Source organism: Anomaloglossus baeobatrachus, chromosome 1 (assembly GCF_048569485.1).
Source record: "Anomaloglossus baeobatrachus isolate aAnoBae1 chromosome 1, aAnoBae1.hap1, whole genome shotgun sequence".
Classification (NCBI taxonomy): Eukaryota; Metazoa; Chordata; class Amphibia; order Anura; family Aromobatidae; genus Anomaloglossus; species Anomaloglossus baeobatrachus.
In genome coordinates, this window is record NC_134353.1 from 869,070,128 (window position 1) to 869,085,247 (window position 15,120).

General features: G+C 41.4%; 1 protein-coding gene across 1 annotated transcript in view; it reads right to left on the reverse strand.

Moving 5' to 3' along the window:
• Positions 1–478: 478 nt before the first annotated feature.
• The window catches only part of CWC27 (CWC27 spliceosome associated cyclophilin), a 308,857-nt gene continuing 294,215 nt past the window's right edge, over positions 479–15,120 (reverse strand). Inside the window, exon 14 of the mRNA XM_075326207.1 lies at positions 479–2,110. Coding sequence (XP_075182322.1) covers positions 1,948–2,110 — 163 coding nt within the window. The 3' untranslated portion in view covers positions 479–1,947. The remainder of the gene's footprint in view (positions 2,111–15,120) is intronic.

Here is a 15,120-nt window from a genome sequence, read left to right on the forward strand (position 1 = left end):
CAGTAAAACGGCTGCCAGAATCAGTGCATGCACGTACCGTGATCTCCGATGCCATTTGCCAAGGACACTGTGGAGATGCTATGAGCGGCGGCAGCGCATGCGGTGCTGAAAAAAAAATTCAAACTGTGCATGCGCTGCTGCTCATATTAGTCTCCACAGTGTCTTCAATAAAATGCCGCTGGGGATCGCGGTACGTACTGATTCCGGTGCCATTTTATTGAAGACAAAGTCACAATAGCAATACGCATGTGCTGCGAACAGCAGAAATGTTTGCGGTGGCGCAAAACTGAAATAAAAAAAAGGAGGCAAGACAGGAGGAGAACCAGACCCACTAAGTCCCGCCCTGACGCTTAAGCCACTGCACCAATTACTTAATTTCTGGAGGCTTGAACAAGGATTATTCTGCAATCAAGCCTCGGATTTCTTATTTAAAGGTATCACTTTAATCAGCATCCTAGCACCATTATGGTACTGCCTCTAATTTATAGGGCAAAAACCTGGTGATTAGTTCTCTTTACGTCCTGTACAGGCAATTATATCACTTAAGCTTCCACAGGCAGCATAGAACTGTGGGATGGAGTCAGAGAATTGTAGGGGTGCAACAGACCGGTGACTAAGCTCTCTGACAAACCGATAACTGTTACTGCCTCTGTACCCATGAAGGGTTCTCTTGATCATCATTGCTCCCCCTAGCTGGGATGTTCTTCTCTAAAGGGGCTTTATGTATCCTATTTATACCTATGCAGTGGGATATTTTGCAGCTTTCAGTCAGTGATATTCATCAAGAAAATGGGGTGAACAATCCTGGATTTAAAGAGATAGGTGATATATTTTAGATTTTAGTCTTGGGGACTCCTACTGATTATTAGAAAAGGAGATCCCAGTGCTTTTTGGTAACTAGGATGCCTAAATTTAGGGAAGGATAGGAGGCCCAGCAATCATGCCCTACTCCTGCGTACTGACAATAAATATTAATTTGTGATCAACCAATTTAAAGTTTTAATATGAAAATGAAATGGGTTTGTAAAAAAGTGTTCCACAAAAAAAAGATCTACACTTGCTAACTTAGGCCATTGCACAACTGCCAATCATCTACATGCAAGACGATCAACGGCCATTTAACACTAGAAGTCCCAGAGAGGGGTCATTTAACATTTCTACCATTGGGACCCTATGGAGCTCGAAATGTCTGGGACTTCTAGTGTTAATGGCATGTTTATATACGTCGACCAGAAATCTAAGAGCACAGAACAATTAATACAATAGTTCTGTGAGTAAAGGATATCATTATCGGTTTACACAAGACAATGTGCTGCTGATAACAATGATGTTAATACTGGCATTATTAACTCAATCATCCGACGTAAAAGCGTTTTGCTTCATTAAAGGGTGTCAATAATTGTTCAACGAGTTAATGAACGCTTGTTCTAATTATCGGATCATCTAAATGGCCTTAAATGACACAGGCTTTCATATATCACAGAATCTTTGTATGACTTTACATTCTTGATGTTATCTACACGTTTAGGTAAAATCAGGAATCTTGAGGAGCTTCCATTTAATACTGTGATTGTTATCTCATCTGCTTAACTTCATCCTATGAAATTTATCAAAACTGGCGCACAAAAAGGGGGAGCAGGTTACCAAAACATCTTATTTAGTACACCCCTTTTGGAAAATGAAGACAGCAGCTCGATTTCTATGGATAATAACTGTCCTTTTTGAAAAGCTTTGATAAATCTGTATTTTTAATCACCCAACTTTCAAGATCATGGATATAGTAAAACATTTCTAATGCATTTGGTAAAAGAAACATAAGTGAAATTGCATGAGCCTGTTACTAAAAGTAAAAAACAAACAAAAAAACAAGCCAAAATGGAACTCCTAAATCGTGGTCGGCATCTTTACATTAGTAAGAGAGGAGGATCATCCAGGTGTTCTCATCCTTCATCTTCGTTCTTTCTTCTGCTTCATCAATTTCTTACTTTCCTCTCGTCTCCTCTTATTGACTGGGTTTCGGGGATCGTAGATCTCAAAGGTGTCTTCATCTTGCATATTGGCATCCTTTACCTTCTGACTTTTCTCATCAAACTGAAGCACATGGGACAGCCTGAGAAATGATATTAAAAATACATTAGATAAAAGTATTAGAAGGTAGACATAACAAATAGAAGTAGGTTTCCTCTTGTAGACGATTGACTTGACCGACTTCATTCCAATACGAAAAGAATCAGAGATCCCAATAATGCTCTATTTCTTATTATCTACGTTAGACTTTGGCTGGTTGCCAAGACTAACACTACATTTTACAAGGTTGCAGCATTGATATATGCTCTTTTAACTAGAACGTTCTACAGTCACTCAGATTTACGAACAGAATTAATCAACGGCAAATTCTTAGCAAGTTAATACATTTCATTATCATATAATGGCTGAGTAATAAGACACAGTTGTATTACCAAGTCTACTTGGTTTAGAACAGAAACATCGCAGTATTCCATAAAATATCCCATAAATGCCTACTTTTTTGATCCTTTGCGGCAATTAAAACTGAAATTACACATAAAGAAATACTTTTGGAGTGTTTGTGATGCTCACTGTCTTATGTGTGTATGTAGGACAACTGGCCGCAGCTGAAACAAGGCAAAAGATTTTAAGTCTCATCTACAGGCAGAACCGGTCTTGGCCATCACCAAAAACTGGGAATGATCAGGAGGAGCTTAACCCCCTTTTTATATGCAGGATTTCCCAGGTATACTGTACATTTTTTAAATATATTTGTTACCTTACCTTATTTTGCTTCCTTTTCTCCCAAATGCCATACTGTAATGCGGTTTTAACTGCCTAGATCATGCTCCCAAAAATCTACTTTAAACCATTTCTCTACAAGAATCACTATGCTCTATTTACAATTAGCGTACAGACTTCGCCTGTCTGAGCATCTCTACTCCCCTGTATTCAGACAGGGAAAGTCCCAAAATATAGATTATTCATAATCATAAAGCGTATGGTGGATTCTTACTGAGCAGCAAAAGAAAGCAGATTCATAGGGAGCTTGAACTAAGTGGTTAAAACAGTGGTTATAGAGTGAAGGAGAGAAAATTATGTGACAAGCTCTTTTAAAGGGAACCAATCATCAGGATTTTCGTATATAAGATAAAGTCAGTGCTATACTGGCACTATCAGGCTGCTTATCTACATACCTGTAGTGGTCAGCTCAGATGTTTAGGCTTTCAAATCCAAGAAAGTAAAGCTTATAAATTCAGCAGCTTCTTGAGTGACAGTTGCACCAGAGCAGATAATCTCTGGGTGGGTATTCATATGGATTCCCGCCCCCCTGCCACCTGTTCCTCCCTCTATGGTAAGTATTATACAAACTATTCATTTTTTTGAAGAACCTGTGGTGAGGTCATACCCATGTGACCAGAAGGGTCGGGCCTCAGCCAACAAAGCTGGATACCAGATCACATGGGTATGACCTCACACAGGTCCTTCAAAAAAGTGAATTGTTTGTATAATACTTACCATAGAGAACATAGAGAGGGAGGAACAGGTGACAGGGGGGCGGGAATCCATATGAATACCCACCCAGATATTATCTGCTCAGATGCTACTGTCACTTAAGAAGCTGCTGAATTTATAAACTTCACTTTCATAGATTTGAAAGCCTAAACATCCGAACTGACCACTAAAGCTATGTATAGTCTAAGCCTGATAGTGCCAGTATAGCGCTCGCTTTAGGTTATATACAAAAATCCTGATGATTGGTTCCCTTTCAAGACTTAATTTTACACCACCGTTGTCCAATTAGGAAAACTAACCATATACATTATAGAAAATGATGTAAGTTGAAAAAGACTAATATTTGCTATTTTCTGACAATTTTTTGTTACTTTTTTTACATACCTAAAGTAAAAGTTTTTAAAGTCATGGCCAAAAGTGTTGGCAACCTTGAAATTGTTGCAAAAAATAAGGTATTTCTCACAGAAAATTATTGCAATTATACATATTGTTATATAAATATCTATTTTCTTTGTGTGTAATGGAAGAACACGAAAAAAATGAGAAAAAAGGCAAATTGTACATAATTGCACAGAAAACCCAAAAAATAGGTTTAACAAATTTATTTGCATATTTATCCCTCAACTTAATATTTTGTTGCACACCCTTTGGACTATATAACTACAATCAATCACTTCCTATAACCATCAACAAGCTTCTTCCACCTCTCACATGGTATTTTTGACCACTCTTCTTTTGCAAACTGCTCCAGGTTTCTCATATATGAAGGCGCCTTCACCCAACAGTGATTTTAAGATTTCTCCACAGGTGTTCAATGGGATTTAGATTCAGACTCATTGCTGCCACTACTGAACTCTCCAGCGCTTTATTTCCATCCATTTCTAGGAGCGAAGTATGTTTGGAGTCATTGTTCTGCTGGAAGACCCATGAACCTAGGACGCAAACCCAGCTTTCTGACACTGGGCAGTACATTGCAACTCAAAATCCTTTGGTAATCTTGAGATTTCATGATACATTGTACACAGTGAAGATACCCAGTTCCAGAGGCAGCAAAACAACTACAAGTAATCCTTGAACGTCCACCATATTTGATTGTAGGCACTGTGTCCTTTTTTTTTGTAGGCATTATTCCATTTTTGGTAAACAGCAGAATGATGTGCTTTACCAAAAAGCTCTATCTAGGTCTCATCTGTCCACAAGATGTTTTCCCAGAAGGATTTTGGCTTACGCACATACATTTTGGCAAACTGCAGTCTAGCTATTTTATGCCTCTGTGTCAGCAGTGGGGTGCTCCTGGTATAGCATTTAATTTCATTCAAATGTGGACAGATAGTTTGTGCTGACACTGATGCACCCTGAGCCTGTAGAACAGCTTGAATTTCTCTAGAACTTGAATGGGGCTGCTTATCCACCATCCGGACTATCCTGTGTTAGGCCCCTTTCACACGTCAGTGATTCTGGTATGTTTGTGCTTTTTTTTAAATGTACCAGAATCACTGACATACGCAGACCCATTATAATGAATGGGTCTGCTCACACGTCAGTGATTCTGGTATGTTTGTGCTTTTTTTTAAACGTACCTGAATCACTGACATACGCAGACCCATTATAATGAATGGGTCTGCTCACACGTCAGTGATTTGTCACTGCACGTGTCTCCGTGCAGCGTACCCGCGTGTGCGTGATTGCCGCACGGAGACATGTCCATTTTTTCTGGCATCACTGATGTCCCACGGACCACGCAATGGTGTGGTCCGTGAAACACATGCCAGAAAAAAACGTGCATTTAAAATAATAAACATTTTAACTCACCCGGCTTCAGCGACGCTCTCTGCAGCCCGTGCAGCCTGCTGCTTCTAAGCTGGCTGATTACTGTCGCGCATCTTAATGATGCACGACACAGCCGACCCAGAAGCAGCTGCTGCAGGGGTCAGCGCCGGCCGGATGCTGCACCGCGGGAGGATTCAGCACCACGGAGAGCGGGAGCGGGCACAGGTGAGTTGATTTCTAAGTGCAATCACGGGCCACGGAGAACGGAGCCCGGATTGCACTTAGACAACCCACGTGTGCCGTGATTCACGGCACACGCAGGGACATGTGCGTGTTTTACACGCCAGTGAAAAACGTCTGTGTTTTTCACTGACGTGTGAAACGGGCCTTACAACCTTTCATCAATTTTTCTCTGCTGTCCAAGTCCAGGGAGGTTAGCTACAGTGCCATGGGTTGTAAACGTCTTGATTATGTTGCACACCATGGGCAAAGGAACATCATGATCTCTGGAGATGGACTTGTAACCTTGAGATTATCGATATTTTTTAACAATTTTAGTTCTCAAGTTCCCAGACAGTTTTCTTCTACTCATTCTTTTTTTCCATGCTTAGGGCAGCTTTGCACGTTGCAACATCGCAAGTGTGATGTCGGTGGGGTCAAATCGAAAGTGACGCACACTGGCGTCACTTTCAACATCATTGTGTGTAAATCCTAGATGATACGATTAACGAGCGCAAAAGCGTCTTATCGTATCATCGGTGCAGGCTCCGAATTTTTCATAATTACGCTGCTGCGACAGGTACGATGCTGTTCCTCGTTCCTGCGGCAGCACACATTGCTGTGTGTAAAGCCACATGAGCGAGGAACATCTCCTTACCTGCCGCCGGCAGCTATACGGAAGAAAGGAGGTGGGCGGGATGTTCACATCCTGCTCATCTCCGCCCCTCCGCCGCTATTGGCCGCCTGCCGTGTGACGTCGCTATGATGCCGCACGACCCGCCCCCTTAGGAAGGAGGCGGGTCGCCGGCCAGAGCAACGGTCGCAGGGCAGGTGAGTGCATGTGAAGCTGGCGTAGCGATAATTTTCGCTACGCCAGCTATCACAAGATATCGAACCTGCGACGGGGGCGGGGACCATCACGTGCGACATCGCAGCATCGGCTTGCGATGTCGCTACGTGCAAAGCCCGTCTTAGTGTGGCACATACACACACACAGACACAATGGAAGGATTGATTTTCATATTGCCCCTACCTGTTACTTGTCACAGGTGAGTTTGGATGAGCATCACATGCTTGAAACAAAGTTTTTACCCACAATTTTGGAAAGGTGCTGGCATTTTTGTCCGGACCATTAGTGGGTTTTGTGTGAGATTATGTCCAATATGCCTTCTTTTTTCCTCTGATTTGTTTTGTTGTTGTTCCAATACACACAAAGGAAATAAACTGTTATATAACAAAACACGTGTAACTGCAATAATTTTCTGGGAGAAATACTTAATTTTTGCTGTGGGGTTTTTTTTTCCATTGTGATTTTGCTGTGGAACAATTTCAGTATTTTACAGCAGCAAAGTGAATGATATTTCTGAAATCTCATGCACATGCTGCTTATTATTTTTTGTACATTTGAACCATCAAAGTGTTTTTCCTTCAAATCTGCAGCAGGCCTGTTCTTTCAGAGTTTCTGTAGTGTATTTCATCCACTCAAATTAATGGGGAAAAAAATTACGCAAAAATGCATACAAAACGAGCATATTATATGCAGTATTTTTTCGCCAACACACTGGTTTATGATGCAGAAAAATCAGCTGCAAACATTGTAACTTGTGAACATACCCCATACACAAAAAAGTATGCTAAACAGTTTTATGGATCTGTGTGCTAAAAAGTTTGTTGATGGTTTTTATTGACAACCAGCAGAATAATGAATACAGATCTGGACTAAAAACTTGATGACCTAACAAATTATACTTACTGGTAGTTAACGGCTTTTTTTAACAGAATTTTACTTAAAAGGAAATAAATTGTATTAAGCTTTTATAGGGACACTAACGTAAGCACTTAGAAATCTGACATACATCCCAATGCATGTAATAATATAAATCTTTAAACTTCTGAGGTTATAGAAAGAATAGTTTCACTCTTATTTTCTTGTATGGTTAATATCACAACTAAGACCTTAAAGTGGTTGTCCACTATTCACACAACGTCCTACTCCAGCCATGTTTTCCCACTTTTAGATAAGATGACTTATACTCACCTCTAACCAAGGAATCTTCAGCGCCTTCTCTGTGTTTTTACGCTCCCTCCCCGACATTGCCAATCACAGCTTGGCAACATCTCAGACTAGACTGCTAGATCGGTTGTGATTGGCAGCATCTTGGATGGATGGGTGAATAAACACCCCCCAGAGAAGACTTTGAAGAAGCTACAGTTGGATTGTAAAGCAGAAATTTCACATACTGTGCTCCGAGAGCAACAAACATGGATATCTCTGCGATGGAGAGAGGCAACGTTGACCAGAAAAGAACGGCTGAATCAGAGGTGCTCAGGGATTTTTACAAGACATCAGGATTTTATTGATTAAAAATAAGGTATTAACACTTCTATTTTTGAAGCAGTCTTCCTTTAGAGCATTTGTTGCACAACTGCCTAAAACTCTGCCCAGTTTCCACCTTTCTACAGTACTGTGCAAAGTGGGTCCCCTAGATTTTGTGTATCCAGACACTTTGCCGGATTCGTTGGGTGCTAGCGTTAGTCCTGCCCCTGACCACAGGAAATGAAAAAATGGCTGCATATTAATGGGCTCTACAGGAATCAGACAGCAGGAAATCCATGAGCTGCTGCTTCAGCTTATGACTTAAAACTGATGAGCTGGAAGGGAACGCCAGGGAACATACAGACATGTCTCAACTTACAGACGTCTTTCAGGTACTATATTCCTCAACACTGAAACACCAAGAAAGAAAAGTCACGTAGTCATAGAAATCAGAGATCGAAAGACATGTTAATTATATGAAAATGATCAAACAATGGAAACAGGTAAAATATATCTTTGTACCGTGTTAGCCAGTAGAGATAAAAAAAAGTTTGTTTAAAAGAACCGAGAGTCCTCAGTAGTTGATACCTTTTAATGGCTAACTGAAAAGATGGTAATAATAGCAAGCTTTCGAGACTACTCAAGTCTCTTCATCAGGCATGGTATAACACAAAATCTGAAGAGTCACATATTTATACACAACAGGACATAGAATAGTGCAGTGAAAAAAAAACAACAAAAAAAAAAACAAAAAAACAAGTTATGTGAAGCAGAACTATCACTATGGCAAGGGGGCAAACTGCTGTGGCTATAAATATTGTTGTAGTTCATAGATAAGCAGTGTGAAAGTTTTATTGTCCTCTGATTGGGGTGTCTGGTCCGGGCTGTGATGCCCCCAGATGCTCTGAGGAACACATTTCTTAATTGATGTAAAAAGACATAAATCCATATGACACATTTATTCCTGCTCTGAATGTGTCAAAGGTCATCATAAGTTTGTATTCCCAGACTCTCCTGTCTTTTTACATCAATTAAGAAATGTGTTCCTCAGAGCATCTGGGGGCATCATAGCCCCGGACCAGACACCCCAATCAAAGGACAATAAAACTTTCACACTGCTTATCTATGAACTACAACAATATTTATGGCCACAACAGTTTGCCCCCTTGCCATAGTGATAGTTCTGCTTCAAATATTTTTTTTTTTACTGCACTATTCTATGTCCTGTTGTGTATAAATATGTGACTCTTCAGATTTTGTGTTATACCATGCCTGATGAAGAGACCTGAGTAGTCTCGAAAGCTTGCTATTATTACCATCTTTTCAGTTAGCCATTAAAAGGTATCAACTACTGAGGACTCTCAGTTCTTTTTAACAAACTTTTCAAACAATGGAAACAAATTTTTCAAAAGATCTTGATGTATTCAGTATTGAGTATGAAGGCTATGTTCAAAAATACAGATCCTTACACATCTTAGCATGCTATCACTGAGGTTATTAATGTCAGTTCAAGTGGACGACCATGTCTTGGTAGGGTTGCAGTTGTGCCAAAATCCTTTCATTTTTCAATGATTGATTGAACAGTGCCTCATGAGATGTTCAGAGCTTGGGCTACTTATTTTTTTATAACCTAACCCTGCTTACTCTTCTCAACAACTTTATCCCTGACCTGTCTGGTGTGTTCCTTGGTTTTCATTATGCGGTTTGACCCTTAATGTTTTCAAACAAACCTCTGAGGCCATCACAGAACAGCTGTAGTTATACTGAGAATAAATTACACACAGGTGGACTCAATTTACTAAGTAGGTAACTTCTGGAAGCAATTGGTCACTCAGGATTTTAGTTAAAGGGTATCAAAATACAGAGTGCTGAATACACGTCACAATTTTCAGATTTATATTTTTAAAATATTTAGAAAACTGAATTATTTCCTTTAAACTTCACAAATACTTGCTACTTTGTGCTGGTATATCAGATAAAAATCTCAATAAATACATTTATGTTTGTAGGTATAGCTTGAAAAAAAAAAAGTGGAAGTGGAAAAGCTCAAGGTGTATGAATACGTTTTCAAGGCAATTGTATAAAAGTTTAACAAAAAAAAAACATTTTTCCATGCAAAATAGTTTTTTTCTTCATCAATAAAAGTTGCCAATACTATGTAGAAAAATGAATGTATTCTGCAAATGTTGGCTGAGAGATCTGTTCAGACGTACGCTCATTGTCACTGATACATGTCATAGTTTTTTTGTTTTGGTTAAACAATGGCTGAAAAATTAGATGTATTTTAGCTTGGAGGTTTTCTTTGGCCTGACCGGTGTGTCACGTTGCCTGGAATCTTCTACACTAATCCCTACTGCAGTGACACCTACAAATGAGGCAGAGCTGATCAGCTGCAGGCTTCCTTGCCGCGGGAACAGCTAAGAACTTGTTCATTACTCTTGCAGATGTTACTTTAAACCCCGGGGAACTGAACGAAAGTCTGAAAACACTGGTTTACTCAAAAATTGTAATTATAACCCAAAAGCGTCTGGAGTTACATCAGCATTGCATGAATATAGAGAACGTATAATGTAGAAGACAGAAAAACGTCTGTTTCTGTGAATCCACAAGACTGTCACTGAATAGTCCACTGTAATACACTGTCGCTACATTATACAAGTACATGAGTGGGAACGTTGCCAGCTTCACCTCGCTGGTATTTCTGTCTAAATGCAGGTGCTCCTTTAACCCCTTCACGCCATGGCCATTTTCCATTTTTGTCCTCATTTTTTTTCCCTATTTTTCCTCTTCTTCTTCCAAGAGACATAACTTTTTTTATGTTTCCATCAATATACCATATTGGGACAAGTTGTACTTTCGAATGACACCATTCATTTTACCATATATTGTACTGGAAAACTGGTAAAAAAAAATAAATCCAAATTTGGTGAAATCGAATTTTTTTTTTTGGGGGGGGGGGGTTATTGACCATGTTTACTATATGGTAACACTGACCTGGCAGTATTATTCCCCAGGTCAGTACGAGTTTGTAGATTATAGTGTGTGTATATATATATATATATATTATATATATATATATGGATATAAAAAATTGATTATGGCACCATTTCCTGAGAGCCAGAATGTTTATTTGTTGGGCGAGTGACGGCTTATTTTTTGCACCGTGAGCCGACATCTTTACCGATACCATTTTTGTGGAGATACGATGTTTTGATCGCCTCTTATTGTATTTTATTGTAATGTTTAAAAAAATTTAACTCTGGTGTTTTTAATTTTTTTTTCATTATGCTGTTGACCGATCGAATTACTTTATTTTATATTTTCATAGATTGGATATTTTTGAAAGCACCAATATTAACTGTGATTTTTTTTATTGTTTTATTTTCAATGGGGGCAAAAGAGGGTGATTTGAACTTTTGTGTTCTTTTATTTTTTCATAATTTTTAATTTTTTTTTTTAACTTCATACTATTCTTTACTAGTCCCCTTAGGCTCTGTTCACGCAGTGCGTTTTTGCTGCGACTTTTTGCATGCTTTCCTGTCATTGGTTTTATGCAACTATATGCTAATTTAAAGCTGCTTTTTACAGCACAAACAAAAGCTATGAGATTCCAGAAATTCATGCACACACAGACACAACCTGCTTTTTTTCCTGGCTGAAGTGACAACCTGGTGCGTTTTTGCTGCATTTTTGAAAGAAATAAATCAAAAGAGGGCCACTTGATGAATAAAGGCAACAACTCTACAAATGAATATAACCAAGAAAAAAGAGTCTTTCAGTTTGCCAAGTAGCAAATATACCCACACAAGCCATATTATGAAAATATATATAAATATTTATTATAGAGGCTGTAGGGGAAAAACAATACATAGGCATACATATATGAACATAGGACCAAGGGAATTAGTGCTGAAGGGGAAAACCCCACGTGTCCCAAGCATTCATTCAGGAGAACAAGTCTCTACTGAGTAACGGCAGACATACCATAGTAAAATCACACCAGGCAGGCACAGCTCAAAGAGAGTAGAAATGGCCAAGATGGCACAACCAGTTGTTAGCAAAAGCCGAGCAAACCTACCAGGAGGATATGACGCCGAGGGCCCGGGTAACACGTGGGGACCAAACGTCCCAACACGTGTTTCGCTCCGTGTGCTTCGTCGGGGGACGATAAAAAATAGTGCAAGATGTGAATCTTATATAGGAGGTCCGGCCCCAATGAACAGACGCCCCCTCATTAAGTTAATCGTACAGACCGGGGTATTGCGAGACGCGCCGCCCAGGGTCCTCAGCAGCGGAAGCCGGAGGGAAGAAAACTTCCTGTGACGTCACAGCACTTCCGGAACTCCGCTGCTAAGGACGCCGGCAACGGCCGCGTCAGAAAGTAAAGACCTCCCTCTGACACGTCATCGGGTAAGTCCGCCTACCCAAGGGATGACAAACCGTCCATTAATATATCGGGCATAGATGCCCACAGTGTGGAACAGAGGCGGATGGTCAGTAATAAGAACGTGTGGCAACAGAGGAAGTCGCAATATACCATGGTTGGATGGATATAGGTGGAATATAAGAAAAGCAAAAGATGCGTTATAGAGACAGGGAGAGAAGAGAAGCCGGCACTTTCACATATTCATAGCCACATACCCAGCAAAAAGACATAGTATGTGTGATACTATACATACATGCATATACCATAGAAATATATGTACAAGGATAAAACGTCACACATATAATACATCTGTGGATGAATAGAGATATATCCATTACATCATTCAATTGGAACATGTAAGTATTTAATTTCTATCCAGCATCAAGAACACCTCCATGTCTCAAGATAACTTGAAAAACGACATCTTCCACCGTAGATATCCAAAGACTGTGGGGCATAGGACATGATAGGGGTAGGACCAAAAACTAAGGAAAACAAACAGCACTGTTAAAATTGAGAAACAGAACCACGCCAAGGAACAATCATCCTATTAATACTAATACGAAGTCTAAAACTCATAAAATAATTACCCAGGGGTGGCAACTACCATCAGAGGACAAAAAATTCTCCAGTCCACACCTCCGGACTACTACAATTGAACCGGATGAAGTGATGGCAATTGCCAACCAGAACCGGTCAATGAACTACAAAAAAGGAGCAAAAGTGAGACGCTCATTAAGTCCACGTGGGGACATGGTACCGAGGGTAAAAATCCATCGGCACTCTACCTGTGCGAGACGTTTTTTCAAATCTCCACCACGGATACCAAGATGCACCCGGTCAATCCCACGAACCTTCAGGGAGATTGGATCACAATTGTGAACCTCCCTGAAGTGACGGGGGATAGTCTTAAGGGTCTCCGGGTTAGTAACCTCTTTGGCGGCCAGAATATCACGTACATGTTCTCTCGTACGGATACGAAGTTCCCGAGAGGTTAATCCGACGTAAATTTTGTCACATCCACATGTGGCGTAATATATTACGCCAGATGTGTTGCAAGAAATATAGACTCGGATGGAGTACTCTCTCAGGCCATCAGCAGAACAAAAAGTGGTGGCCCTAACAATGTTCTTACATCCCCTACAGCTACCACATGGGTAGCAGCCAACTCGTTGTGGGCCACATCCGAAAAGAGGTGGAGTCTTCGCCACATAGTGGCTATGCACCAACATATCTTTAAGACTCCTACCTCTTCTCGCTGTCATCATGGGGTGATCGGGCAAGTACCCCTCAAGAGAGGGTTCTGTTTGCAAAATTGCCCAATGCTTATTAAGCACCCCCCTTATCTGCTCCCACTGCCGGCAGTAGGTGGAGATAAACCTGGCCACACAACCAGATGGCTGCACTGTAGAGGCTCTTCCTGACAGTATATGGTCGCGATTAGAGGACTTAGCCCTCTGGTACCCACGTTTGATGGATCTGTTGCTATATCCCCTGCTTATAAATCTCTCCCTCATATCACTGGATTCAGTCTCGAAGGTATTACCCGAGGAACATAATCTACGCAGCCGCAAAAATTGGCCAGTAGGAATGGCATCCACCGTTGACCTAGGGTGACCTGAAGTGGCATGGAGGAGGGAATTAACCGCGGTGGACTTACGGAAGATGGTAGTAGATACTGCTCCGCCCAGCTCTATGGATATCTTGATGTCTAAGAAATCAATAGATCTCTGCCCGATCTGGTGAGTCAAAAAGATGTTCCGGTCGTTGGAGTTTAGCCGACGCACAAAGTCCTCCAGTTCAGGGCCGGTTCCGCCCCAGACGACAAAAATGTCGTCTATATAGCGGAGCCAGCACTGCGCATGGGAGCTCGCCGGCACGCCGCCCCCGAAAACCTCCCTCTCCCAATAGCCGAGAAAGAGGTTTGCGTAGGACGGCGCGCAAGCCGCCCCCATCGCAGTGCCGCGCCGCTGGAGGAAGAACCGGTCCCGAAAAACGAAGAAGTTGTGCGTCAACACAAACTCCAACAACTCCATGATCAGACCGGACAGAGATTGATCCAAATTGCTGGAATCCAGAAAGAACTGGGCGGCCACAAGTCCATCGCGGTGATCAATGCTGGAATAAAGGGCCTCGACGTCCATGGTCACCAGTGATACCCCCTCCTCCAAGGTCAGACCCTCTAGCCTCCTAAGAACGTCTGAAGTGTCTCTGACATGGGAGGGCAATGTCTCCACAAGTGGGTGCAAGTAATGTTCAATGAATTTGCAAGTAACATCACAAAGCCCCCCCATGCCAGAGACAATAGGACGTCCGGGAGGCACTTTCGGGTTTTTATGGATCTTGGGGAGGAGGTAAAATGTTGGAACCACTGGAGTTTTGACTAAAAGGCCCTCATAGATTTTCTTAGGGATAATTCCCTCCTCAAAAGCCCGCAACAGAATCGCCTCCAGGTCATTGGTGTAGCCACGTACAGGATTATAGGGGAGAGATTCATAAGCATCCCGGTCTCTTAGTTGACGCCATGCCTCCCTTTCATATAGCTCCACCGGCCATATTACCACATTACCGCCTTTATCGGCGGGTTTGACAACCACATCCTCCAGAGACTGAAGTTCTCTGAGTGCGGATTGTTGCTGTTTTGTCAAGTTATTATTGCCGCCCTTAAAGGAGATGCGTCGTATGTCCCTCGTAACCAGATCCCCAAAGATTTGAATCGGGGGACATAGTGACAAAGGCGGGAATGTGGTGGATCTAGGTATGGTGTGTTGTGGAAAATTACCTGGTGGGTGGTGGGTGGACTCCGCCTCCAGCTCCTCCAGGGTGGCAATGGCCTCCTCTTCAAGAGTGGACCATGAGGATTCAT